The sequence below is a fragment of the Pinus tabuliformis genome, chromosome 6 (genome assembly GCF_031772625.1).
Source record: "Pinus tabuliformis cultivar Carrire ecotype Pingquan chromosome 6, CPIR1, whole genome shotgun sequence".
NCBI classification, from domain to species: Eukaryota; Viridiplantae; Streptophyta; class Pinopsida; order Pinales; family Pinaceae; genus Pinus; species Pinus tabuliformis.
Genome location: NC_142292.1, coordinates 979,902,379 through 979,929,968, shown reverse-complemented (window position 1 = coordinate 979,929,968; position 27,590 = coordinate 979,902,379). Strand labels below are relative to the sequence as shown.

The following is a 27,590-nucleotide window of genomic DNA, read 5'->3' as shown; positions in this document are numbered from 1 at the left end:
ATCTGGGGAAGGAAGGCTCTGTCTTCCTCTCCAAAAATGCACATTTCTGCCCAGGCACTGTCCTTCAGGACTGTTTTGCACATTTTTGAGGGACAGTGACTGCTGGCCCAGAAAATTGTGCAATGCACTCACTGAGCCTGTAGCCATTGCCAACTGAGATTGCGCATTTCGCAATTCCAGTAGTTAGCAGCCAGACTGGACTGTGCATTGCCCAGTTCCAGTAGTCAGCCAATCTCCCAGCAGCCCATAGCATACACATCATGCTCTTGTCCTTTGAGCCCCGAGCAGTGAGGTAAAGAAAATTCATAAAAAGAAAAAGACATATAAAGAAGGGTGGAAAAATCAAGGCTAGGGCACCTCATGTACCACGACTACTCCCTCCTATACATTATATACCTAGGTGTGGGCTTCCTCTTATCTAGCTACCCATATGCCCCATCATGTGGCACAGGGCTGCCCCTCTCATTCCCTATTCCATCTCACCTATTTGTCACTTGTCACCCCCATTAGAAGGGTGTAGCTTGGACGTACTATCCCCTCTAAGGGCTGAAACCACCTAATAAGGTACTTGGCTAACCCCCTTTCAAGTTTGGAAACACTAGCACATACCAAAGCCCACTACGAAAGGGCATGCCATTATGAAGTGCTCACTTTGTTATCCATGGTTTGTAAGTTCATTTACCTGATTATTCTAATGATTGATTGTATTGGAAGCCTAGGGGATGCATTGGATTTTATACAAGATTGCAGGTGGTTTCCATTTGGGGTTGGCTTCCCTATATGTGATCTTGACCTCGAGAGGTCCACATTGGCATAGGTAGGGTGTGCATAGAGAGCCATGGGCCTCTACAGTAGCAGACAACACTCCACAGATCTTCATGGATGTTCAGAGATTACTAGCGATCCACTTTTGGGACAATGGTGACATGATTGGTACACTATGCCCAACAATCCCCCATAGGAGCCCCACACTCTTGGCAGGTGTCCCAACACTTGTATGATGTCATGGCAACATTCATTCCACCACTTGGACCATTGCAGAGGATCTACAAACATCTCCGATTCATATGGAGACTTCATGGGGTCATTGATGTGCCCTCAGACCCACTGAGAGCACCACATGTATACTACTTGGAGAACAAAGGGCCACCCCCTTGTCCATCATATTCTGAGGAATTTATTCCCCAATATGGAACTTCAGGATGTTATTGAGCCTTTAGAGGGCCCTACGACATGCATACATCATTATTTGGCCCCTTGTGAGGCTTGTTTTTACATTATGAGCTAGTATGGTGGGCTTGTCACCATTAGGGGTTATTATTTGCACATTATTATATCATTAGGGGCCCATAGACTAATTCAAACTTCTGAGGAGGCTATATGCTGATGTTAGATACATTCATTTGTGTCATCACTTGACTTGGGATCTCTCTAATCATAGAGAATTTCACACTTTTTCTTTGGTGGGTATTTTTTTGGAGATGGATGAATTTTGATGTATGGATTTGGGCTATTTCTCTTGTCTTGGAGCTTTATTGAGCAAACGAAATGCTGGTTGGATATACTAACGTTGTAATTAAATTTTAGTGCTGTTATTCTTGTTGTTGCATACTGCTAAAATTAGGGCTATTTGGTGCATTATTGATATGTGGAATTGAGCATGTTTTAGCTAATTTAATGTATGGGCCAATGTTATATGAATGCAATGTCCTAGAGAGTTATTTATCTTGAGAAGCTTGCATCATTTGCTTTGAAGTATAAATGCTTGAAGGTCACTTTTCTTTTCTTTCTCTCAACATTGGATGAAGTTGACTTTGCGGGCTTCCTTGATCAAGAAACCAAGTTTTAACTTCTTACTCATCATTTTCCTTGACTCCATATCCCCAAGTGAACTAGGCACTGATCCTAAAAGAATGTTCAATGAATTAATTCACATGGAGCAAACAGCTCAATGATAATACAAAGATATTTACAAGAATAGAAACATCAGGTTTCTATGTAGAATATCGAACAGACAGTTTCATCTAAGAAACTGCTAAAAGAATAAGAATAGAAACATCTAAAAGACTGAGCATTACTAAATAGAGATATAGAGATATATTCTAATACCCTCCCTTAATGCTCAATCTATTTACAACACCAATAGACCCGCGAAATTTTACAAATTTATCAGGACCAAGAGGCTTGGTAAAAATATCGGCGGGCTGCTCTGTGGTGGGAACATAGTGCAACTGCACTGAGCCGTCTTCAACCAGCTGTCGAATGTAGTGACAGTGAGTTTCCACATGCTTTGTTCGTTCATGAAAGACAGGATTCTTGGCAAGTTTGAGCACTCCCTGATTATCACAAAACAAAGAAGTAGGCCCTGTCTGAAAAACATGCATATCTGCAAGCATACGACGAAGCCAAACTGCCTCACAGGCGGCCTTAACTGCTCCCCGATACTCTGCTTCTGTTGAGGAGAGAGCCACAACCTGTTGCTTCTTACTAGTCCAAGTAACAGCTCCAGATCCTAGACTAAACACATACCCAGCTGTAGATTTACGGTCATCAACCGAACCGGCCCAGTCAGAGTCAGTGTAGCCACTGAGAATAGAAGTGGAGCTGTGAGTATATAAGAGGCCATAATCAGAAGTACCACGCACATATCGTAGCACCCGCTTTGCTGCTATCCAATGATCAGCTTTAGGAGCTGACATAAAGCGAGAAATGTAGCTTACTGCAAAACTGATGTCAGGTCTGGTAGCAGTAAGATAGATGAGACTGCCCACTAATTGCCTGAATAAAGTTTCATCCACAAGAGGAGAGGATGACTGTGCTGAAAGTTTGAGCCCTGGTTCCATAGGAGTTGTGGCCGGTTTGCAATCCTGCATTCTGAACCTTTCCACAAGATTTTTGGCATACTTGGACTGAGAAAGAAAGATCTGATTTTCAGTCTGCCACACTTCAACCCCCAGACAGTAATGAAGAAGTCCCAAGTCTGTCATCTCAAAAGTTCTGCATAGATCTTGTTTGATCCCATGGATCAAATGTGCAGAGCTGCCAGTAATGATAAGATCATCCACATAGACAACTACAAACAAGATATCATCATCAGTATGCTTGATATACAGGTTTGCATCAGATGGACTCCTCTGAAAACCTTGATTTGTCAGATACTGATCAATTTTTATGTACCAAGCCCGAGGAGCTTGTTTCAATCCATAGATTGCTTTAACTAACCGACACACTTTCTGTTCTTGACCAGCAACCTTGAATCCTGGAGGCTGCGTCATGTAGACTTCTTCTTGGAGATCACCATTTAGGAAAGCACTTTTTACATCCATCTGATGAACTTTCCAATTGAACTGAGCTGCTAGGGCAAGCACAAGCCTGATAGTACTCATCTTGGCTGTAGGAGCAAAAGTCTCCTCATAGTCGATGCCTTCCTGCTGTGAAAATCCTCGAGCCACAAGCCGAGCTTTATACTTGTCTAAGGTTCCATCAGCTTTGTATTTGACTTTATACACCCATTTGCAGCCTATGGGTTTTTTGTCTGCGGGAAGATCAGAAAGAGCCCATGTGTGATTCTTCTGAAGACTCTGAAATTCTGCTTCCATAGCCTGTTCCCACTCAGATATACCCTTAGCTTCTGAATATGTTTGAGGCTCAAAAGTACTGTGAAGGTTAGCCATAAGAGCAAAATTGACTGTAGACTGTTGTCTGTTCTTATGCCTAGAAGTTCTACCTTCAAGGAGCTCATCATCCCGGAGATCACCTATGGTTTTAGCCCACCATTTTGGCCGAAGAGAAGAAGAACCAATATCAGGATTAGAGGGACCAATATCAGGAGGAAGAGAAGCAGGCTCAAGAGCAATAGGGACAGCAAGAGGGGGATTAGCTTCTGGAGGAAGCTCAGATAGAGTAGTATCAAATCTTGATGCTACATCATCCCTCCCATCAGATGGACTGACTGGAAGAAGAACACTGTGAGGCGGATTCTCAGAACGCTGCTCAGAAGAAGAAGACTGAAAGAATCCTCTGTCTTCATCAAATACTACATCTCGACTGAAGCTAAGTCGACCAGTGGCTATATCTATCAGCCTATAAGCCTTGTGATGATCACTGTATCCTGTCATCATGAGTTTCTGACTTTTGGAATCCAGCTTAGATCGCTTAGCAGATGGAATCCAAACATATGCAACTGAGCCAAAAACTTTGAGATGACTGATCTTAGGCTTACGACCAGACCACACTTCTTCAGGAGTCTTCCCTTTAACAGCCTGAGTAGGGGATCGGTTAAGAAGGTAAACAGCAGTAAATACTGCTTCAGCCCAGAATTTGTTTGGAACACTCCGGTGTTGTAACATGGAACGAGCCATTTCAACAACCGTGCGATTGCGACGCTCGACAACATTGTTCTGCTGGGGAGTGTAAGGTGTGGTGAATTGACGTTTGATGCCATGAATATCACAGAAGTTGGCAAAAGCTGAGGAACAAAATTCCCCCCCATTGTCGGTCCTAAGGGTCATGATATTACAACCAGATTCGTTTTCAACTAAAGTTTTAAACTTCTGAAAGGTACTAAGAGCATCAGATTTATTTTTTAAAAAATACACCCACATCTTTCGACTGAAGTCATCTACAATAAGTAAAAAGTATTTGCAAGCAGTTATAGACGCTGTATTCATAGGACCACAAATATCAGCATGAAGTAACTGAAGTACCTGGGATGCGCGCCAAGATTCTCCATTTTTGAATGACGACCGATGTTGCTTTCCCGCTTGACAGGCGCTGCATACCCCCAACTGCTGAGTCTGAATATCAGGTAATCCTGACACAAGTCCCTCCCGAGAGAGCTGAGAGAGATACTGCATATTGAGATGCCCATATCGCTGATGCCATAAAGTACTGATGGGAGAGACACGAGCTGCTAGTGCCACTTCTGGAAAGTCACCGGTGTCAAGTAGCCTGTATAGACCATGGTCCTCGAGGCCAGTAGCAATTGTCAGACTGGTCTCCCTGTCAATGATGGAGCACTTGTGTGCACTGAACACAACATCAAGCTGAGGAGAATTCCTCATAATCTGACTGACAGAGAGCAGATTAATCTCCATACCAGGAACATAGTATACATTTAGAAATATGAGCGTGCGTCCACCAGACTGAATTTGAACTGTACCCCTGCCAGCAACAGTGTACTTTTCACCTCCACCAAATACAACTGAATCACTGAAAGGTGAAAAGTCAATAAACCAGTCACGCCTGTGAGAGAAGTGGCGTGATGCACCAGAATCAATGTACCATGCAGAGGAAGGAACATGTTCTGAAGACCTTTTAGCCATAAAGGCGTAAAAGGCAGAATCTGTCTGCTCGGAATGTTCTGCAACATTCGCTGTCTGATGTGACCCTCCCTGTTTCTTTTGTTCAGCAGCAATCCTCTGCCTGCAGTCTTTCTTCATGTGACCGAACTTGTGACAGTAATTACACTGTACACTTTTCTTCCTGTTAGGATCAAAAGACTGAGATGATCCTCTCTGCTGAAAACACTGAGAGGACTGATATTTTGCAGCAAATGCATTTTCCAAGGGCACTGATGAAGTACCACTACCAAACTGTTGTTTCCACCTATCTTGCTGCAGAAGTTTGGTACATAAATCTGAAAACTTCAGATCAACATTTGTGGTTGTAATGTTGAGTGTTTCAATGAAGTGTTCATAAGATTTTGGTAGACTCTTCAGGGTAATGACTACCATATCTTCTTCCTCCATGGTCCGACCAATGGCGTCGAGCTGATCTCGAATGTCTTTAATTTTGTTGAGATGTTCCTGTAAAGACATATGTTCATCCATCATGATGGAGAACAACTGATTTTTGAGAAAAAAAGCTCTTCTTTTATCAGATGTCTCATGCAATTCTTTCAACTGTTGCCAGATTTCAGCAGCTGTCTTGCCAGAAGGGATCTGTGGTAACTGATCATCAGCTACAGAGAGCTTGAGAAGCATAACAGCCTCTCGATTTCGATCATCAAATTTATCTTGATCGGTCCCGGCTGTACCTGGACGAAGCTCTTTGCCCAAAATGAGTTGATCAAGACGCCTGTACTCAAAAATGGTCAGCAGTCTTTGTTTCCAAATGTTATAGTTGCTGCCATTAAACCGTTGATTTCCTTCTAACATCAGATTGGTAAGTGTGGCCATTTTCACAAAGAGAATACAAAAGTATGACACACAAGAACAATGTAGCTGACTGCTTATGCTGGTGAAAATTTAAAGAACGGACTTTCAGCTGTCTAAAACAATAGTAATACTGCTAATACAGTTCTGAGAATACAGTTTGCCACAAGAAAATGCCGGTCTACCATAAGAGTATACTGATGCAATAAACAGATGTCACAGGTCTGAGTTTGTAATGAAGACTGTCAGGATCACAAGAGAAAAAAAATTCCGCTGATTGGTAACCCACTGCCGGCAACCAGAACCACAAATACAGCAAATACAAGTGATGAAAAATGGACCCACATGTGCTGTCTCAGATTCACACTTCTGCTGAATGGTAACCCACTGTAAGCAAAACACCACGGATATATATATATGCACGTCTCAGGTATCAAAATGGCCCACACAAAAACATCTCAGCTACAGGTCATATGTTTTTGAAAAAAGGACCACGTGAGCTATGCACGTTCCGTCTCAGCTCAGCGACTGGTCATATGTTTTGAAATTTGAACCACGTGAGTTATCAAAACTGCACGTTCCGTCTCAGCTATTTTATATACGAATATATAAAGCCCACAGGTGAATATAATCACGCGTATGTCAGAGAATATAGCATACGTATGAGTTTTATAAACACGGGTTACGAACTCTGAGCATGGGCGTATGGGTTAGGAACTCTGAGCATGGGCGTATGGGTTTAGAAAACCAGAACGCGGGTTACGTAAATCCTCGGACTCACGTTCCGTCTCAGCTATTACAAAGAACCACAGGTTTTATAACACGCGTATGACAGATCCACGGGTTTTATAAACGCGGGTTTCAGATCCACGGGTTTTACTGACAATATAACGGCGTTTGCACAGGTTATAATGAACCACGGATTTCAGATCTAGAGCCACGGGTTTCACAGCACACGCGTATATCCACGGGTTTGAAGATACACGCGAATTACAGGATTTCAAATATGCACGGGTTTGACAGATATCTCTGCCACAGAGATTCAGATATATATCTAAGAGATCTTAACTGTAAGACCATCCACGGGTTTCAAATATCCTCGGGTTTCAAATCAATAAGCGTATATCACAATTTTGACAACGTTTGAAAATATCACAAGCGTATATCACTTGTTTTGACAGCGTTTTGAAAATAAAAAATAGATAGTTGCCCGCAGATCAAATTTTCAGACCACGATTCCGATTTGAAAAAACAAATAAGTTATAAACCGAGAGAAAACACCTGGATCACGATTGCTGAGGGATTCCACGATGTGGTCGAAGAAAATAGCTGGATTCAATATTCCAAGCAAACTGGCCAGCCAAAAAAAATTCCGCTTCCACAAAAACAGTCGCCGCCACAAAGTTATTTCCTTAGTAAAATGATCATGCAAGAGAAGAATCCAATTCTGTATCGAGATGGACGACTGTAAGCTTTTATCACAGCGAGCAAAGCCGAGGCTAAGACTCAGTGAAGGCTGCCTGGCTTACAGAGGGCTCGACCTTAGAAAGGACTCAAGAGATTACGATGCAAAGAGAATTACTGTTTCAAGAAGAATCTCTTAACCTTGCTCTGATACCATAAAAGAATGTTCAATGAATTAATTCACATGGAGCAAACAGCTCAATGATAATACAAAGATATTTACAAGAATAGAAACATCAGGTTTCTATGTAGAATATCGAACAAACAGTTTCATCTAAGAAACTGCTAAAAGAATAAGAATAGAAACATCTAAAAGACTGAGCATTACTAAATAGAGATATAGAGATATATTCTAATAGATCCCTCAAAAGGGGTGATCATTTTAACCCATTTTTTTACCATTTCCCCCTTTCTCCCTAAGTCTAGCCCCAATAGGTCACCTAGGGCATCAATTTCCCAAGAATTGACCTAAGGAAAACTTCTATCTCCTATAGGCTACTGCGATGGGGAGTCCCCTCCCTCTCCTCCAAATTTGAGGCAATTCTAACGGTGGAATCTCTAAGAATCCCATGCCATAGCGCTAGGATCAAATTGTGCCTAGGCATCTCCAAGGCTAGACCTCAATAGGATCAATTCAACCTTTTGAAGCGAATATTCTTGTTTGGTCCTTCCCGCTCAGCTTGTGCAGGATAGGAACATCATTGGTTGCTACATTCCATCCCCGAACCTGGGTTGGGTCCCCTTGGCCTCGTGTGGTCCCACTTCTCAATAAAGATTATTTGTCAAGGACCATTTGGGAATCCAAGTTTCCCAAGGGTTATAGGGATTGAGAAACTTGTTTATATGCGTATCTTTCCTCCCTCAATCCTCCAATCCTCACCCCTTATCCCTGGTGTACCAAGTCCCTTGCTTAAAGAGCAAGCAAGCTCCATTCTTCACTCCATTCTTGGGAAAGGGTTTTCAGGGTCACTTCTCACCTATCCATTGACATATACTATACAAGTGATCCCTACACTACCAGGACTCCTCCCATTAGTGAAAGTCTGTAAAAAGCAGGGAGACTTAGTTGTGGTGACAGTGGGCTAAGCCTCCATCGTTGCCCTTAACCTAGTAGTTGCCCTCTTAGGAACCCCTTTAGGTCCCTTGCTAGTTTTAGTGGTAACAAGTCAAAGAAAACCAAGGATTTGTTTGATTGGACACAGTTCACTGCCACACACGAGTGACACAGACATGTCGCCAACTACTTGATGAAAGTCATTGAGTTAAGGGATCAACTTGTTGGTATTGGGATGAAGATCAATCATGAGGAGTTGATGTCCATAGTACAAATGGGTTCTCTTTGCCTTGGGAACCTTTTGTTTATAGTCTCTTTGTTCGTGAGAAGTTGCACACCTTAGAGAATATTTGAGATGATATCATCCAAGAGGAGACAAGATTGGAGATAGTTTCAGCACTGTGGAGGAGGTCTACAACCTAGCCTTTTTTGGGAAGGTGAGGAGAAGAGATAAAAAAGATGGACTTGAGGGGTCAAAATTGAATGAAGGAAGATTCAAGTTCTTTGAACTAGGGGAGGAAAGACTTGAGTCATGTAAAGGGTTTCAAATGCCACCATGCATCTCAGTTTGTTGAGAAGAAGGCTAGGGGAAAGCAAAGACAACTAAAGCAATTTGCAAATAATGCAGAAGTTTCTAATGAAGTGGTGCAACATGATCTGCAGATCCAATACATTAGTAGTGGTACCTTGATCTTGGTGCTAGCAACATGTGATGGAGAGAGGGCGAATGATAGGATTCTCTAGAGGCACAGTAGTAGTTGTAGGTAGTTAGTAACTTAGTAGAGTGAGTGATGCACATGCATGTAGGTTGTGTGCATGCACCATATTTAGAATTTTTCATCTTTAGTTAGGTAGGTCATAAATCCTTGTGCATGTGGGAGTTTGGCTATCTTTGGAAGCCACAGACTCTATTGCATGTGGGAGTTTGTGTATCTTTGGTGGGTACTGTCCAAGAAGAGTTGATGCATGCAGTCCACTCTAGTGGTTATTCTATTCTAGGTGACATTTTACCATGTAGGGAATTTATGTGAAGCTGTCCAGGGATGAAGGTATACTAGGATTAATGTTTTAAGTATGCTAGATAGAGTGTTTCTACTCATGTGATCAGATTCATTGTATTTCCCTTCCGTCTCTTCTTATATAAAATAGCCCCGGGGCAGACCACTGTGATGGGTAGAAAATTTAGGTTTTGAGCTATTGCATCATAATTTTTTCACCGAAAAGAAGATAGATATGATTGAGTGCTGCAGATTTGTACTTGCTGTTAATATTTTCAGACTTATGTGTTTATAAATCTCACATTCAAATTTCACAATTTAAATGTGAGTTTATTGGTTTTTGTTGGGTCTAGGATTGTATCTCTGAGGCATCTCTGCTTACCATGTCATGAAATTTAATGGTATCGAGGAACACAATTTTAATCTGCTATGTTTTCATATCATACTGATACCATTTTTTTCAACAAACTATTGATAGGGTTATTTGCAAGCAAGGAGAGTCCATCTTTGAACCTTGGATAACATAAGTTGCTGAGCCAATTCAATTTAAAGAGTCCAGAAAGGATTTTTAAAACATTGCCATCTTCCAGTAAGGAGGGAGGTCATGATGAGTACTAAACGCGTATTCCTAACTAGCCATCCTTAGTGGAAACTATTACTGTATTTTCATTTATATTTTGCAACGTCCAAGTATGTGCACATTCACAAATTTCTGCTATAATTAGGAAGGGCATAGAGTAGGTATAAGACAACTGATTGCATTTTCAATTAGTATATATCAGCTGTGGCAACGTGTCAGTATCATGCAAAAGTTACCCTTTCCATTTAAGGATGCTGTTCTCCCACTGTACATTCACCTAAAGTTGATAATACAATACTATTTTTTGGGCATGCTTTTGTTATCTGTTGTCTTACAAGTTACTGGGTCGTAGCTTCTTGCCTTTTTCCATCTCTGCTTCTCATAAATTGGCATGAGTTTCTCTTGATTAGAGGCCATATTTGGCTATTCAAACAAGCTATCATATTTACTGCAGCCATGTTGGTCATTGCCTATGTCTCAAGGATTTCTTTCAGATTGTGGGTGACCACAAAAGTCCCTTTTCCAGTCTTTACACTGCTGATTTGAAGATAGCGCCCTTCCTGCAATCACTTGCCTAGCTTTTGTTTTTTGGCAAGTGAAGAATCACCTGTTTTTCCCATCACAAAGTCCATCTCTGGTTGCATGATGTCAACCTTTCCTCCTTCAGTTAAAGCATTTGGGTTCTCTATTTTCATCCTTTTTAAGGTGTATGTATGAGATTCGTTATGTGAGAGGCATGTGTGTTAGCATGGTGCTGTGGCCCATCTTGTTCTGTCATGTTCTAGTCTTTACGTTTGGCAGCCAATTGTTTGAAAAAACCCATTTCCCTCAATGCATCATCTTGGGCTCTCTAGTACCATTTTCCTCAGTTCCTCCTCTGAAGCCCCCATCAATCCTATAAACTAAAAGATCCTTTTCAATGCTTGTTGGAAGGCATCAGGGCACAGTTCATCAATGGCCATGTGCACCAGATAAACAAGGAAGAAACCAAAATTCCCATTGCTGTGTTCTTGTTCTGGAAACTTCTGTTGCATCATGTATCAAGCTAGAGTAGCCTGTAGGATCCGATGAATGGTCTCAAACATGTAGGAAGCGAGTCGGAAAACTGGTTAAAAGACATCATTTCTCTTTAAACAGGTGAGAAGCACTGAACCAGAATGACGAATCATGTCCCTGAATATTTTCCAGCAAGTGATCGGGGTTGCATTTGTCTTTTTTAATTCCTTTCTTTCTTTATTCTTTGTGCAGAAAAATGACTCATATCATTTCAATATTTAAAGTAGTTGTTGCTCTTCACTCAGTAGATAAGCTGATTAAGTTAACCGTCTTCTGGAGCTTGTCAAGGTGCTGGTCTATGTGCAATTTACATAGTTCGTTGGGCATAAAACTAGATGATAGATACTGTTATTTTCCACCCTGGCTTGATTTTACAGGTGGTATGGCTTAAACTGTTGCAATCGCTTGTCTGTAGAGCAGGTGCTTATTGGCCAGCTGAAGGATGCTACCCCAGCAATGGAGTCAACGATATTAACTCTCCGTGAAGAAGTAAACAGGGCTGCTGCTGCTGCTCCAACAATGAGACAACGTATGGTATCTTTGTCAGCACGCAGATGTCAATCTGGTGGGAAGGTAATTTGTCTTTTTCTCTCTTAAATTTTCACCATGGTGAACTGTTTTAAAAATTTTCATGTATTGGCTTGCGAGAAGATCATCGACATACACAAGCATTAATACTTGGCTTTGACGAAGGCTCAACTTTGAAGTTCATTTTGTACTATTGCTTTTGATGTAGGATCCATCTATAGTTAGTTTCCCTGTAATCCCATGGAATTGAAGATACAACATTGTAGATAGAAACAAGCTTCACTGCTTTAATTTGAATATAGGATGTTAGTGGGCTTTAATTCTAGGTGTGATAAACTGTTAAGTGAAATAAACAAAGTTCATTTACTGAATGTGAGATAAACAACATGGTTCATAAACTGAATATCTAAAATAAATAGGATTGGATAACATAAAGGAATCCATATGGACTAAAATAATGTCTTCAATATGTAATACGGGAGATAGTTGATTTACAATGACCTACTTGATTGTATATATACGGGTTGTGAGGTTATAACCATGTTATTTGCAAGCCATATGAACAAGTTATCGTATGAGACAAGGATGGGGGGCAGCGCCATTAGAATATGATTTATGTGCCATGTTGTTATTGTCCTTAATTCACACATATTTTATGGCAGCGTTTCATTAAAGTGGATCAGATAATGTTATTAAGTAATGAAGGGGAACACCCTAATATTATCTTTTGCCTCTAACATATATGTCTTCATCATGAAAAGGTGGGAGGCCCTATTAAAACAAACTTGCCCATTCATATGTGCCAATAGGGAATGTAAAGGTTTTGCATCATGACTATTAGAAGTGGCATTTTCTATTAAACTCTACGATAAGCCAAGGTCATAATAAGATTGGGGCCAAGTAATACACCTTCCATCATGAACTAGGATCACAGCATGTATCATTTTAATCCTTACTCTTAGATGTTCCGTAAGTGTTAGGCTAGGCTAACCATGAATACATTATCATGATCCATCCACCAATGACATACCATAGAACTAATGAGCATACCACAACTACCCATCCAAGCATCATGTGCAACCATGAAGAGACAACTAGGAACAATCCACTACACTATGTTGCACGAAACTTCTAGGAACCCGACATTTCGGGACGTTCCCATACCCGAAACTCTGAAACTCAACCGAAACTTGACCATTATGTAATAATCTATCAGAGTTAATGTAGACTTGGTTTTCCTTCTAAATTGTCATGTATGGGTCTTATTCCCTTGTTTCTTGCAAGATAATGTGTTATTCACTTATTTATAAATTTCTTTTTATATATATAAACATATATGGCATTTCAACCAACGTTTCAGCCGACGTTTCCATTTTTGGGAGGTGACGTTTCTCAAGATACCCATTTCGGAAACTCCAAAACATTTCTGCGTTTCGTGCAACTTAGCCACTACATAAGCCGCTTCACATCCCATAACACTAGTATCCATACCTTGGGGTGTAGAACCTCAGGGCCATCAATAATTGGGTATTTTTTGAACCCAAGTTATCATCACAGAGCTCAATTAGGAGAATATCAGACTAGGGAGGATTGTATGAGTGCTTAAAGCCCATGGTCCTTGTTGCCACAAAATCTTGTAGGTTCAGTGAAAAACCTCATTCAACGGGGCCAAACCTTATGGCAACAAGAGGGGTTGCCACTATCACCTCAAGAGCCTTTCTCTTTCTCTTTAGTGGTATTCAACCACAAGGGAGGCTTCACTAAATCACCCAAAGCATACTCTAATGCTATGGCTCAAGGTGATGAAGAAGAGGTCCTTAATATGGCACGAGCTACTAGAAAGTGCAAGATCTTCTATACCAATGTTCAAACTTCAAATGCTCAATCCTTGGTCTAAAGATAAGGCTGCTATAATTAGGCTTTGATTGGTTTGCAATGATAAGGTATACGGTGTCATACAACAGCCACAAAAAAGGCTTTCTAAGGATAATCACCAACAAAGAAACAAATGCCTTCCAATAGAGACTATGGTTAGGGTAGGAAATTGATTTTTATAGCTGAAGTATATGTATAAAAAGCAAATGAGGGATGACATCAGTGATAAATAAGGAGGTTTAAACATGCACTATGCTATATTTTGCATTGATATGATTTATCGGTGCAATTGCTAAATTATAAGCCATAAACATCCAACCAAAATTCACTTCTATCCAGAAATTAACCCTAAAAACCCTAGCATCTAACTCTAGACATCTAGGAATGAGGGAAAAAGGATAAAATTTAATGAAGTTTATGGATGATCAATACAACAAAGATTAGTGCCTTATCCTACATGGGTTTAATGGAGATTTCTAAAGCTAAATTTCATTGAAGAGACTTTGATGGAGCAGGGGGGATGACTAAGGCATTCCGCTTTCAAAACCGTAACTATTTTTCTTGTGAGTAGATGAATTAAATATAAGGAATGCACAATCAGAGTTTTCTTATAGGCTTCAAAGAGAACAATTTTGCATGCAATAATGGAGCAAGATTTCAACATAAATTTAGCGTTTAGTCATGGCATAAATAGAAACCTTACTTCACACATAAAATATGCAAAATATCGAAGATAAAGCATTACACTTACAGAATTCTTCAAAGAAGCACTTCTTTCAATCCCAAAAAAAACATCTCCATGCAAAAGATCATATCCACAAGAAATTCGAACCATGGAAAATCACATCTTTTACAAGGTAGCGAAAAGGACTAATTCACACTCTTAGAAGAGAAGAGTGTATACTGTGTGATGATGAAATGAAATGAGGGGTGGCCTGTATTTATATGAGACTTGGCACCTTCATTTTTACAACAATACAAGCAAAATCCCTAATTACAATTTTACTTTCGAGTGTTCAACAAGTGTGAGGTTACAAGCCAACCTCAATGCTCACAAACATAACAAACAATGCCAAAAATGCCCACACGTGTGGGAGAAAAGCCTCCTCCACTATGATGTCATCCTCCAAAGGAGCCCAAAATGCCACAAGGAAGTGTCAAATGGGCTAATTAGTGCTCCATACTCCAAAGATAGCTCTATGTCCATGGGCATGTCCCCAGAGTGCCTTCCTACCAAGACGTCATCCCCAAAGTACCTTGTGTCACCGTCTAAAGTGCAAGAGGGGTGACGTGGCACCAATCTACTCAGTTGTTGGGGTCAAATAGTGATGTGACAACCCTTCCTTGTCATCTCAAGGATAACCATCATCATCTGGACTTTGGAACAAGCACTGCCCATCAAACTGTGTCAAGGCCAACTTGGGGGTGCCTTGGGTCCATCTTCGACACACATCAATTTCTCCAACACCAAGCTTCATGGGATTAATGTTTTGGCATCTGGGGGTACCTTAGAGTGTCATGTACCATGTGGAATCATCATATAACCCAATGCTCTATTCTAGGTAGACAATGCTACATCAACAAGATCATATATGCTCTTTGGAATGTGTAAAACAACCTTTGGTATGTTGTTGAATGAAGTGATAATCATCTCTCCAAAGGCCTCTGCTTTTGTGATGACAACACTTGACAAAAACTTACTCAAAAATCAAGACAGGTCACATTTCATTAGGGACTATATTCAACTTCATGTACTACATTCTTTGGCTAATGTCCAATTAGTTGAACAAAAATACTTGATATTGATACCATTGTGTTTGGATGATATTGATCGAAGCTAAGAATGGGTAGAGTGTTGAATGGTGTTGTCATTGATGCCAACATTGGTTCTTGAACCAAGGTTACTTGGGAGCAGAAGCTGGAGTGGGGAGCGACATTTTCAAAAGCTCCTAGGTCGGGAGCAGATTTTTATGTAATATATATTTTTATATATTTTGATGCATATATGTCAACAAAAGCATGTAGAATGATGAATTAGATATAAAAAGCATAAAAACGTGGATTAAACCATATAACATCAATCATCTAGAAGTTATAATCTTCATCAATCACATCCACAAGTTACAAGTTCTCATTTAGATAGCATGTAAGGCTAGCTGCACATAACCAAAATAGCATCGAGTGCAATCCATCTCTCAACCGAAAATACATCAACAAATAGGTTCTAGATGACCTCTATCATCCAAAAAAATCATGCTACAAAAAATAGCTACATATCATCAAAATCATTGCCTATCTTGGGATCTTTGTCATTAATATCACCCTCTAAAAAATTAACATAAGATAGAAAAAATGTAGCATGTCAAGTCAAGATTTTGTTTGAGTGATTGATACATTTTTAGTAGGGTCATGATAGAGGAGTTCGAAAACTAATGTCACTAACATCAAGGTCCATAGAGGGTTTGGTGCTCTTGATTAAATACGAGTCCCGTAGCCTAGTACATGACAAAATCCAATGGAAACATTGCAATCCCCCCAATCTTGAAATCTTGAAAATTTGATAAGTCTGCTAGATTTTGAGAGAGATCTAAATTTATACTTTCTCTATATGAAATCCAATGAGGTCGGAACCACTCTCAAACATCCTGAGTCATTTCATGGTAATGTTAAAAATTTAAGTAAAAGGATGAAAATGAAAGATAAATGCAAGATTCTGCCTTGACAAACTTCTAATTTTTCTTTAAAAATTTCTGAGTTTGTATACGTTTTTCTGTGAGACCTTTCTTCAAACAGTTTGTGTGAAAACTGTTGTCGCTGTTTTCTTAATAATTTTTGTTAGTTTTTGTAGCATTAGATGTGTTCTAGCCTTGAAATTTTGTGGAGAGGCTAGAATACAGGAAATCTCCAAAACCCAATTTTTTTTTTTTTTTTTTTTTTGGAAATTCCGCCTAGAAATGACTTAATTAGATTATTAACCAATTTTTTTAAACTTAGGGAATATGGATAGTTAATCATAATTATGGTTAATTAATCAGAATTAATTAAGTCAAGGCGTGAATGATCTAGAAAATCACACAGATTGAATTCAAGTTAATCCTAGCTATCAATTAAGATTTAATCTTGGTTGTTGGAGTCCCAACAAAGGATTATAAGAAGAATTCAGTGGGCACTTGGAGAAGACACTTGAGCAGTTAGATTTCATGTGCAGATTGATTTCCAGAGTAGCAACAGTGAGTTGTCGGAGTGAAATCTAGTGAGATCGAAGCAGTGAGAGAGGGGCAAAGATAGTGAAGCCAGAGGAAGGATTCCAGATCCGGTAAGTGCATTTGCAGAGAGGTGGAGGAGCCACAGAGAGGTTGACACAGAGCAATGCAGTAGCCTCTAGAGGCAGTTTTGATTCTGCTGGGGAAAGGCTAGTATCAGTGCTAGAAGATGAACAAAGGTTCTGGAGGCTAGGAGAGATTTTCCTTGACAACAACAGACCAAATGGCTTGAGGAGAAGTTGGTTTGAACTGAGTGCAGGAGTGACTACGCTAGTGTGATGCAATAACTGCGCAGAGCCAGTTTGGATGGCTCAATTTGAGCTGAGGTCAGAGCCCGGATTTTCCTGTGGAGTGAGGAATTTTTCCTCACTAGTTTTTTCTTGCCAGTATTTCTCTATAGGATTGCTAGTTTCGACATCCAGTTGTACTCAAATTACTTCACTGCTGCTTTATATTAAAACCCTCAGCTGCTGCACCAGTTTTCCCAAGTTGGGTTTTTCCGGGAAAATTTGTCCGTAAATAACTTTGTTATTTTTTGTGTGTGCTAACATTTCTTCTAGCGTTTATTTTTCCTCAGTTTTATTTGTGTAGGTTGTAGCGTGAGTTATTCAGTATTTGCTGTAGGAAACAGTAAATAAATTGTTAAATAAAATTAACAATTAGGAGAATAATTTCCAGTTGTTGCAATAGGATTCTAGTTCTGGAATTTTCACAATTCTCACTTCAGAAAATATATATATATATAGTGGACAAATAACATCCAAATGAGGCCTCTAAAGAGTCAAATATGATATCTTCATTACTCAGAAAAATACTCACAGTCGTTATACATAATTTTGGCCATATTATTATCGCAATACCACAGTAAAAATATGTAGGATTCCCTCTTGTATATTCTCTTAATTTCCAATAAATTTCTGAGTCTGTAAAGGTTACAGTGATCCCTTTTGCACATCAGTTTTTTATCTGTTGGCTGTAGGTGCACAATTTTCCACTATATTTCCAGTTAAATGATAACAGGACCAGACAATTGAGCTTACGTGGTTATATGTACCATTCACAATTATTCAACAAAGAATACACTACTATTAAGCACTGTGTGATGAGGGACTGAACATCTTTCATCAGGGAGAATAAGCCATAATTGTAACAGCCTTTAACTCATTCATATACAGACATATAAATAACTAATATAATGCATAGAACTTAAGTTTGGAACATGGAATGTGCTCTGGCAACAGATCTGGAAACAGTAGTTCACTTGGTGTGGATATCAGCTCATTGGTAGTGAAACAGTCAATAGGAACGGATGCATATACAATTATCAGACCTTTGGAACAATGCTCCAACACTTATTTAGGATATATGTTGCCCGGAAGTTGATACACAGGTTCACATTGTACCCAGGTCTTTGTATTAGCACCAAGCCATTCATATGTCCCTAAGGTAATGCACATACCCTCCAGTAAAGCTACAGCAGCAAATGAAGGTAAGGAAATGGCTTTCGAACTCCTCGATATGATTTTCAGAACTCGTGGGCCCACACAGTAATAGAATGCAGCCTCTTTAGGGATTGGTTTGTGCCCACATATGACATACGACCTGCCTGAGACAGTGCTTCACCCTTGCAACCTATACACTATAGCCATCGAGTGATAGGCAGCCCAGATAGAAGGGAGACTTAGCGGTGAAGTGTGCTCTCAGCTGCGACTGTAAATTAGAACCGTTCCTCCCAAAAGGTGAATTGAACCACCAACACGTTAAAATATCCTTCACGCTGTGAGCAGCACCTTAAAAAGACAAATCGACCTCTTGGCTAAGGGACTTGATTTCCAAGGCTCAGATTTGAGCTTGTGTGCTCAAACTTTCATGAAGTTCTTCTACCGGCCAAAACAATATAGAAATACCAACTAAGCTCCTAAAATCAACTGATAAAACTTGGGTATCTCATTATTTCTTGGAAATCTTGTTCTCCACTGAAGCACAGTGGTGAAATCTGAGTGATTTCACTCACAAATCCCAAACTAGGGTGTCTCGTTGCAACACCAAAGTTTGTTATGGAAGCTAGGGTTCCAAACCCTCATATTCTCCTTCAAACTCTCTCCAAGAGCTCTTTCTCCATACTCACACATAATGCACGAATGAAGAGAGTCTCCTCATTTTCCTTATTTAATGAGTTTAGGGTTGTCTTTTTACCTTGCCCTTCCCCTTTTTTCTTTTCTTTTTGTTTTTTTATGACTCACTTACCTTTTCCCTCCAATTAAATATTTAAAATCATTTTTCCTTTCTTTATTTAACAAAGTGACTTTTATAAACTACTTAAAGTCACTTTTAATGCTGGAAAATGCTTAATTTGCCTTTGTGGTTATACTGGCCACCCAAAGCCCCTTTTTATCATTCTGCCCTGTAGATATTTTCACCCCGATTCCAATGAGCTATTACACTAAGGTGTTTCTCCAAGTAATCAACCTTAAACAATACCTTAAGCACAAATAATTAAAATATTCCTATTATTAATGCCATTTTACGAAAATCGTTGGATTGCAATGAAACCAAGAGCAAATCGTGCGAAATTGATCTCAATGATGAAATATGGTAAGCGATCCTAGTCGGACCCATAAAACTCCTCTAAAACCTTTTGGGCCCACCAATATAATAATCCTGCTCCTATGAATTGGAAAACCCTCCTAACCACCTCGCGTAGTAATCCAAAATTTGGGGACATTACAATAAAGGAGAATGTCACTTTTACTTTAAACATTACCATGAATTGCATATCAATACAAGGGCCATAAGCTTGAATCAGTGTTACAGGAGTCTCCGATCACTCGCGAGTACTCACGATTCCGACTCTGATCTTCAACCAAACGAGCCGATTTGAATCTCGGCGAGTCAAACTCATGTTGACCAAGTTTGACTCATGGTTAACATGAGTTTGACTCGCGATTTCGGCGATTTGTAGAGGACTCAATGAGCCACTCAGATTCATAGGTTAAAAGTCCGCAGGGTTTTATTTTGTGGTTTCAATTTCACTTCTTCTTGCCACCTGTCGCGCTTGGAGGTCACTTTCATTTCTTCTTGTTGCCTGCCTATCCAGATACGTCGTGGATCAAACGACGCCCATCACGTTCTTTCTTCACTAAGTGCAATTTGGCTTCAATAAACATGAACCCTTTCTCTAATTCATCAAGATCGCAATGGGTTTTGCTGGTCGACTTCATGTATACAATATTAGGCAGACGACTTCATGTATTAGGCAAAAACTTTAGCATTGGTTGGATCGCTCGTCTTACTAGACTACGCTGCTTTCCAGGTTTTCTATGCCTTAGGTCCAGCCACGCCGCCTTCACCCCGCCCAAAGAGTCACCTAAGTGAATTATGGGTCTACTTATCAAACACGACTTACTTGCCTCGATGCTCATGCAAGTAACTATTGACTTGGTTCAATGGTTGGTATACGTACATATTTGTGGCTACTCCCCAATGGTCGAGCAACGTTCTTTTCCTTTAAAAATGTCATTTTGAATAAAAGAAACTAGTTGGAGTATGTTAAAGCTCTATATCGTTTTGAATAAAAGCAAATCGTTGCAGAATGTTGGAACTTTACAAGGACCTATAATAATGAAACAATTCCTTAAATTCATTTGTTGTCGTCGAGTGTATAAGTGATCTACCAATGGGTATAATGCACTACCAATGCAAACTTAACCCAATTTAGAAGTCATGCTACTGTAACCCCAAGTAAGATTTTAGTAGGTCAGTGGTGTTGGTTGACAAAAACTTGGAAGTTGCTTGTGTCGTTTGAATCTTTGTACCTGTTTTTAAATGTTTTCCAATAATAAATATATTTTATACTTGAAGTATACACATTGCCCTCATGATTTTTTGGACATCTGTTGATATCATGCATTGTTTGGACATGGCTTTATTGAATATCAATGAAATATGTTTTTTTTTTTTTTTTTTTAATTCAATATATGTGTATATATTTATTTATTGTATCCACCGATTTTTTCCCGATTCTTTCCCGATCCGATTAAAACTCTTCGCTCTTTTGCCTCGCCGATTTATTGCCGATTCCGAGTATGGTAACATTGGCTTGAATATTAGGCTGCGCTAGTCAAAAACTCTTGTTTCTTTGAAAAGAATTTGCATTTGGAACATCTTTGTGACAAAAAATTTGTGAAAAAACTAGGGAGCATTTTTTTTTGTTGTGGGAGTGCGTTCGCGGGTCAATCCCGATTCGCTCTTGCTCGGAGCGCTCTTCGGGAGCGATTCGAAGGGGGGGAGAAGCTCCCCCGCAACCCTACCTTGAACACTCTTAATATTTGTCTGGATTGCGTTGATTGGAAGCTCCAAGTGACAAAGAGGAAGGAAAGCCCTAGAAGCCCTGCCTTTGAAGACAAAGATGACCAAGAAAATTAGGGTTTTTTGAGTCAGGATCATTGTCATGTGATTCTCCTTGTGCCGATTCCAACGGTATGTAGCACGTCACAAGGCACCTCATGGTTTGAGAGATATGCCAAAGCAAAGTTTGACACCCTCTTCTTGTGGTCAAAGTCCCCATAATGAGATGATGTGGCAGCTTATCATTGGCTAGAATCATGATGATAAGAAGTACTTTCATTAAAGGGTTAAATCAAACATTTTATGGCTAAAATATTTTGTGGAAGGGTTCAAAATTCAAATTCAAATCAAACCAAAATTGTAAGTCGGATGTGGGGTTTTTGGCTTCAACAATTTTAAAATTTAAATTCAAAATTCCCTCCTTTTTCTTCAAGTCGGCTCCATATGAGATCTGCCATTTCTCCTCTATAAAAGGGCATTCCTTTCCTCCACAAACATATGGATTAAACGTCAATCTATGGCAAGATATATCTGTAATCTACTGTGGCCAAGAGGAGTCTTGAATATCTGAAGGGTCTTGGGCTAAATTTCTTATTTTCTGGACTGTGGTTATTCGTTGACTTTCTGAGCAAAAGTTCTGAAGCCAACTGCAGAAAAATCTCGGTCTTTTTCCTGAGGCAGATCCGCTCTAATTAAGGGTACATTTTGGCATAAATCTGAGCAAATATTTTCGCTGTTCTGAGCATTTGTTGCAGGCTTATGTGTGCATATTCTTTAAATTTTTCTGAGCATATTAATGACAATTCTGTGGAGGAACTTCAGCCATGTGGTAGGGACAACTTCTGGACACATTCAATCCAAACATGAGGTTGATCTAATTCGTTGAAGTCACAATAGTCTGGAGCAGAACGACTAAGTTTAAATTTCTAAAGCTATCCTTGTGAAGTATGGCAATACAAACCTGAAACTGTTTGTGCCCTTTAGAGTGTTAGTGCGAGGTCTTCTGAGGAGTAACTGTATCGATTCTCATGAGCTAATTTGATGTATATCTGCATGCCCTAACCAATGATCCGAGAGTATTTACAGTAGAACTGGGCACATCTACTCTAGCATTAATTGAAGTCTGTTCAAGCAATTCCATGGAGCTTCTGAGGAAATCCTAAAGCATGGTGATTTGGGCCTCTTAGAACACATCTCTGTCACAATTTTGGGACTCATTCAACAGATCCAAAAACCACCTGCTTCTGTAATTTGCGTCAAGAAATCACAACCATCAATTCTGAAGCAGATTTTGTGGTTGCTGGTATACTTTAAAATTTTAAATCACTGAAGCGTATTGCCAAGCAAGCTTTCACCTAAGGCTGTGTGTTCATTTTAAGGTCCTTTGAGGCCTGTTTCAGAACTCAATTCAAATCATGTGGCAAATCTGGATAAGTCTTCTGAGTGGCTCTTTAATGTGAATGAGGGTAAGAGATCTTCAAGATCAAGGATTCGTTTTCAGCAGTTGAGGCACAGGTATTAATACTTGGGACAGTAAAGTCGGAGCAATATCAGAGACACCAGTACATTAGATTCAAGACAAGAGTAGAGAAGAGTGAAGACAACATCTTCACAGACTCCAAGTAGCTGGAAAGTATTCAAGTTTTTTACAAGTATAACAGTGACAGAGACTAAAGTGTTGAAACTTCATACATCTTCAAAGTCATCAGAAGAGGGCAGATCAGTATTGCATATCCTTGGCCAGCAGATTCAGGTACAGCAGTGCAGAGAAGTAAATGTTCTTGAAGTAATACTTGGATTAAAGTATGTACAATGTCTTCTTGAAGCATATTGAGTCAAAATGATCAGATCTGTTTAAGCCCTAATCTGAGACTGTCGGAAGCCATTTTGTTGGTCTTGATCCTCCTAATGTCAACATTCTGGAGTATTCCATAAAAGGTAATTTTTGTGATTGAAGGATTCGTCTGAAAGCAGATCGTTGAGGCACATTGTTTCTCTAGACACCTTCTGACACTACTATTAGTAATTGACTGTGCATTTGTAATGATATTCATATCAAGTTGCGTTGTCAACTGGCAGTGACACCTTGCTGAGGGCATACAGAAACCGGAATGATACTATAGATGCATTTCCATGTTGTAGGGTTGATCAGTATGCTGAGATGTGTTTGATGACTGATTCTACACTAATGAGCAGGGTTGAATAGTGAAAGTATTGAGGTTGTTGAGCTAGGGTATTAGCTGCAGAAGTTCCATGCCAGTTGAAATGCAACATGTGTATTGACAGCTAGGAGTTGGTTATGACAGTGGACTTGACATAGTTTGTCATGTGGAGGATGAGATTATGATGCTAAGGTTTGATAGGGAGAGATGATGTTGCTGGTGGTTTTAGAGGACTGATTAATGTTGCAGTGAGATTATTTATTTACCTTGATGATATTATGATTTAGCAGAGAAGAAACAGGTGGATACAGTCTGAAAATACTAAAATGTGGTAGCCGTGGTGAGCTGAAGGTTGGAGCCTTCAAGGCAAGTGGTGTTGAGAAATCTAGGGCATCATTAGTTAGGTGATTTCTCTTCGATTTAGTAACTGCTTGTGAATGCCTTTTACTTCTTTAGATTAGAATCTTCTTCTTTTGAGATCATTAGTGTTCTTCTTCATCAAACAGTAACTATTGCATGAAATCAAGGTTGCACGAAACGGGGAAACGGGTACAAGTTTCCGAAATGGGCACGGGTATGAAACGTGACCCCCCCAAATTTTGGAAATGGGGAAACACGAATATATATATATATATATATATTAGGACATTTAAGAAATATGTGCAATCATAAAGCATATATGATACATTCTAATTCATTACATTATGATAAAATTGTCAATTGTCAATGCATAAACTATAAGTCTCTAAATTTACATCACATTTACTCATGAATGATCACATAATGAAAATAGAAATATCCAAAATCAGCCACGAGAAATTTCTAATTTCTTGTCTCATGCTTGATTGGGAGTCCCCTCCTACATAGTCAAATGACCTTAGTGCTCTTGATTAAATACAAGTTTCATACCCTAGTACCCTACATGCTCTTGATTATTAGGAGTCTCCCCTGCATAGAGGGCTTGGTTCTCTTGATTAAATACAAGTTCCATACCCTAGTACATGATAAAATCCAATGGAAACATTGCAATCCCCCCAATTCTGAAATCCTGAAAAACAGATAAGTCTGCTGGATTTTGAGTGAGATCTAAAATTCTATTTTCTCCATATGAAATCCAATGAGGGCGAAACCACACTTAAACATCTTGAGTCATTTCATGGTAATGTTAAAAATTTAAGTAAAAGGATGAAAATGAAAAATATAGGAGAATATCACTTTTACTTTAAGAATTTAACATTACCATGAATTGCATATGCCTCAAACTTCCTGATGAACTGCATATCAACACTAGGGCAAAACTTCACTTTTATAACTTTAGACAAGCATTTAGAAGCAACTAGAAGGCATTAGGGAAACCTAATTAAAAATTAGAAGACAAATTAATAAAAAAAGAAGAAGTCAAGTTGCATGTGGAAACGACGTTGTACGGGTCAGAAATGCATTTCCAGCTGTACTGGCCATGTTTCCACCTCGAGAAACGTGCCAGTACGGCCAAAAACGCGTTTCTGGGCCATACCGTACGTGTTTCCGCGTTTCGTTTCCGTACAGAAACTCCTCCCCTGCCAGCGTTTCCTGGAACTTAGCATGAAATAAATAGACAAGAGACACACAATGTAGGCTATTAGCCAGGGCCAAAGCCTCTCACTCTTTGAGAGGAAAACCCACACAAATTCTTCTTATAGAGATTCCAATTGACGAATGCCAAGACCAGGACCCTCTACCTATTAGCCACTCCAAGACCAAGACACAAGTTCTCTTGACAGTCAATTCTCTTCTTGATTCCTCTTCCACTTCAACCTTCTTAGCAACAAGACCTTGTTGTACAGAGGCTACAGTTCGGATCTCCTTGAAGGACGAGTGAGATTACAGTCAAGAGAAACTCGAATCATTCTGAAATTCGGATGGACTATTGCAAGTCAACAGTTCAAATGGAATGCAAAAGACTATCTTAGTAAAGGGTTTGGTCAAGGGTACAATCTGATAGAGATATGCTCAGTGCTACCTTACAGTGAAGAGTCTCTCTATCTCGGTGTCACATCAAGTGCAGAAAGACAATATTGGTGACATAACAGTTCGTTGCAACCACAATTTGTTGATGATCCTATTGTGTTGAGGTACCATCTCAGTGATAAGGGCTTGGTGAAGTCAACAGTGTTGTCAAACCAGCGATGAAGATCTAGGTGACAACAAGGCTATGTTGCGGGGGAGCGCCCTCCCCCCCCGATCCCGCTTCCAATCTGCGCTCCAAGCTGGAGTGACTCAGGAGCGGGTGAGGAGCGCGCTCTTGAAATCGCCCCTGAAATGGGAGCGATTTCGGGAGCGCGCTCCCTAATTTTTTTTTCGCTCCCTGCCTTTTCGGGAGCAATATCAGGAGCGTTTTGCCTTTTTTGCAATTTTTTTCTTGTAGTAATGTTTGAAATGCAATTTTTTTTTGAAAGAAACAAATGATTTTTGAGTGGGGAAGCTTAATGATCAAGTCGAGGCCCTAGTATTGATATGCTATTCATGGTAATGTTAAATTCTTAAAGTAAAAGTGACATTCTCCTTAATATTCATTTTCATCCTTTTACTTAAATTTTTAACATTACCATGAAATGACTCAGGATGTTTGAGAGTGGTTTCGGCCTCATTGGATTTCATATGGAGAAAGTAGAATTTTAGATTTCATTCAAAATCCAGTAGACTTATCAGTTTTTCAGGATTTCAGGATTGGGGGATTGCAATGTTTCCATTGACTTTTGTCATGTATTAGGGTATGGAACTCGTATTTAATCAAGAACACCAATCCCTCTATGTACCTTGATGTTAGTGACATTGTTTGTCGAACTCCTCTGTCATGACCCTCCTAAAAATGCACGCATCACTCAAACAAAATCTTGACTTGACATGCTATGCTTGTTCTATCTTATGTTAATGCTTAGAGGGTGATATTAATGACAAAGATCCCTACAGATACAGAGGTAATGACAAAGATACCTCTGGATATTAATGCTTAGAGGGTGATATTAATGACAAAGATCCTGATTTTCCAACAAGACTAAAAAATTAGACATTTCTCGTGGTGGCAAGAGGCCCAACTATAAGAAATAGATAATAGATTTACTTCTCTTTTCTAGTTTCTAGTAGCTTTTATAACTATTGACTATTTCATATTTATTATGATATTTTTTTAAACAATATATGACAATTTAAGTTTGAAGTTGGCAACTATAACTCATTAGTAATGAATTATGAATATGATGCTTCATGAAAGTTGAGAGTTGTTTCATTTCATTTCATTTTATAACATTTCATTTCATGTTAGATATTATTTGTTGTAATGGTTACACTTAGCTTACAAGTACAACTTTGGTGATCAATGATGATAAATGTTATATATTGAATTTTGAAAGCTTGAAACTTTAAGATTGATGAATCATGAGATTCAATATGTTGTATGTTACTATGTTACTAACTTGTGGACGTGGTTGATGAAGATTATAACTTCTAGATGATTGTTGTTGTATGGTTCAATCTATGTTTTTTTATGTTTTTTATATCTAATTCATTATTCTACATGTTTTTGTTGACATATATGTATCAAAATATAAAAAATATATATATTATATAAAAAACGCTCCGGGATTCGCTCCCAAACCAGGAGCTTCTGAAAATGTCGCTCTCGCTCCCATTTTCGCTCCTGCTCTCCGCTTTCGCTCCCGCTCCCAAGTAACATTGCTGACATGAGTTTGTTACTCCATCTTGAAGCCGACAAGAACAGGACTTGTGCTTGTCGTTGGAGGGCTTCTAGACAAACTTATAGACTCATATACATCTTTCATATCCCCAAGAAGGGTTCTTCATACATGACATTGACTCTTTGGCGTTACTGACAAATCCTAAGGCTCTCAATGGGAGCCATCTAAGTAAAAACTCTTGCTCATGAAACCCATGAATCAAGCATTACAAAATAATTTTATTTTCTTCCTTATGTGTTACAAAAGTCACAATTACATGTCACTATGAAGACCGAACGTATTTACACTTTTCAACACTCCCTCTTAAGTAGGGAGGTATTCATAATGGTACTTGGTCATGTTGATTTTTAATAGCATCGGATGGGCTTTAA

General features: G+C 39.3%; 1 protein-coding gene across 1 annotated transcript in view; it reads left to right on the top strand.

Annotated features, from left to right (window-relative positions):
- LOC149262275 (AUGMIN subunit 6-like) overlaps positions 1 to 27,590 on the top strand; it is a 307,382-nt gene that overhangs the window by 244,134 nt on the left and 35,658 nt on the right. The window contains exon 10 of the mRNA XM_089423872.1: positions 11,728 to 11,880. Coding sequence (XP_089279998.1) covers positions 11,728 to 11,880 — 153 coding nt within the window. The remainder of the gene's footprint in view (positions 1 to 11,727; positions 11,881 to 27,590) is intronic.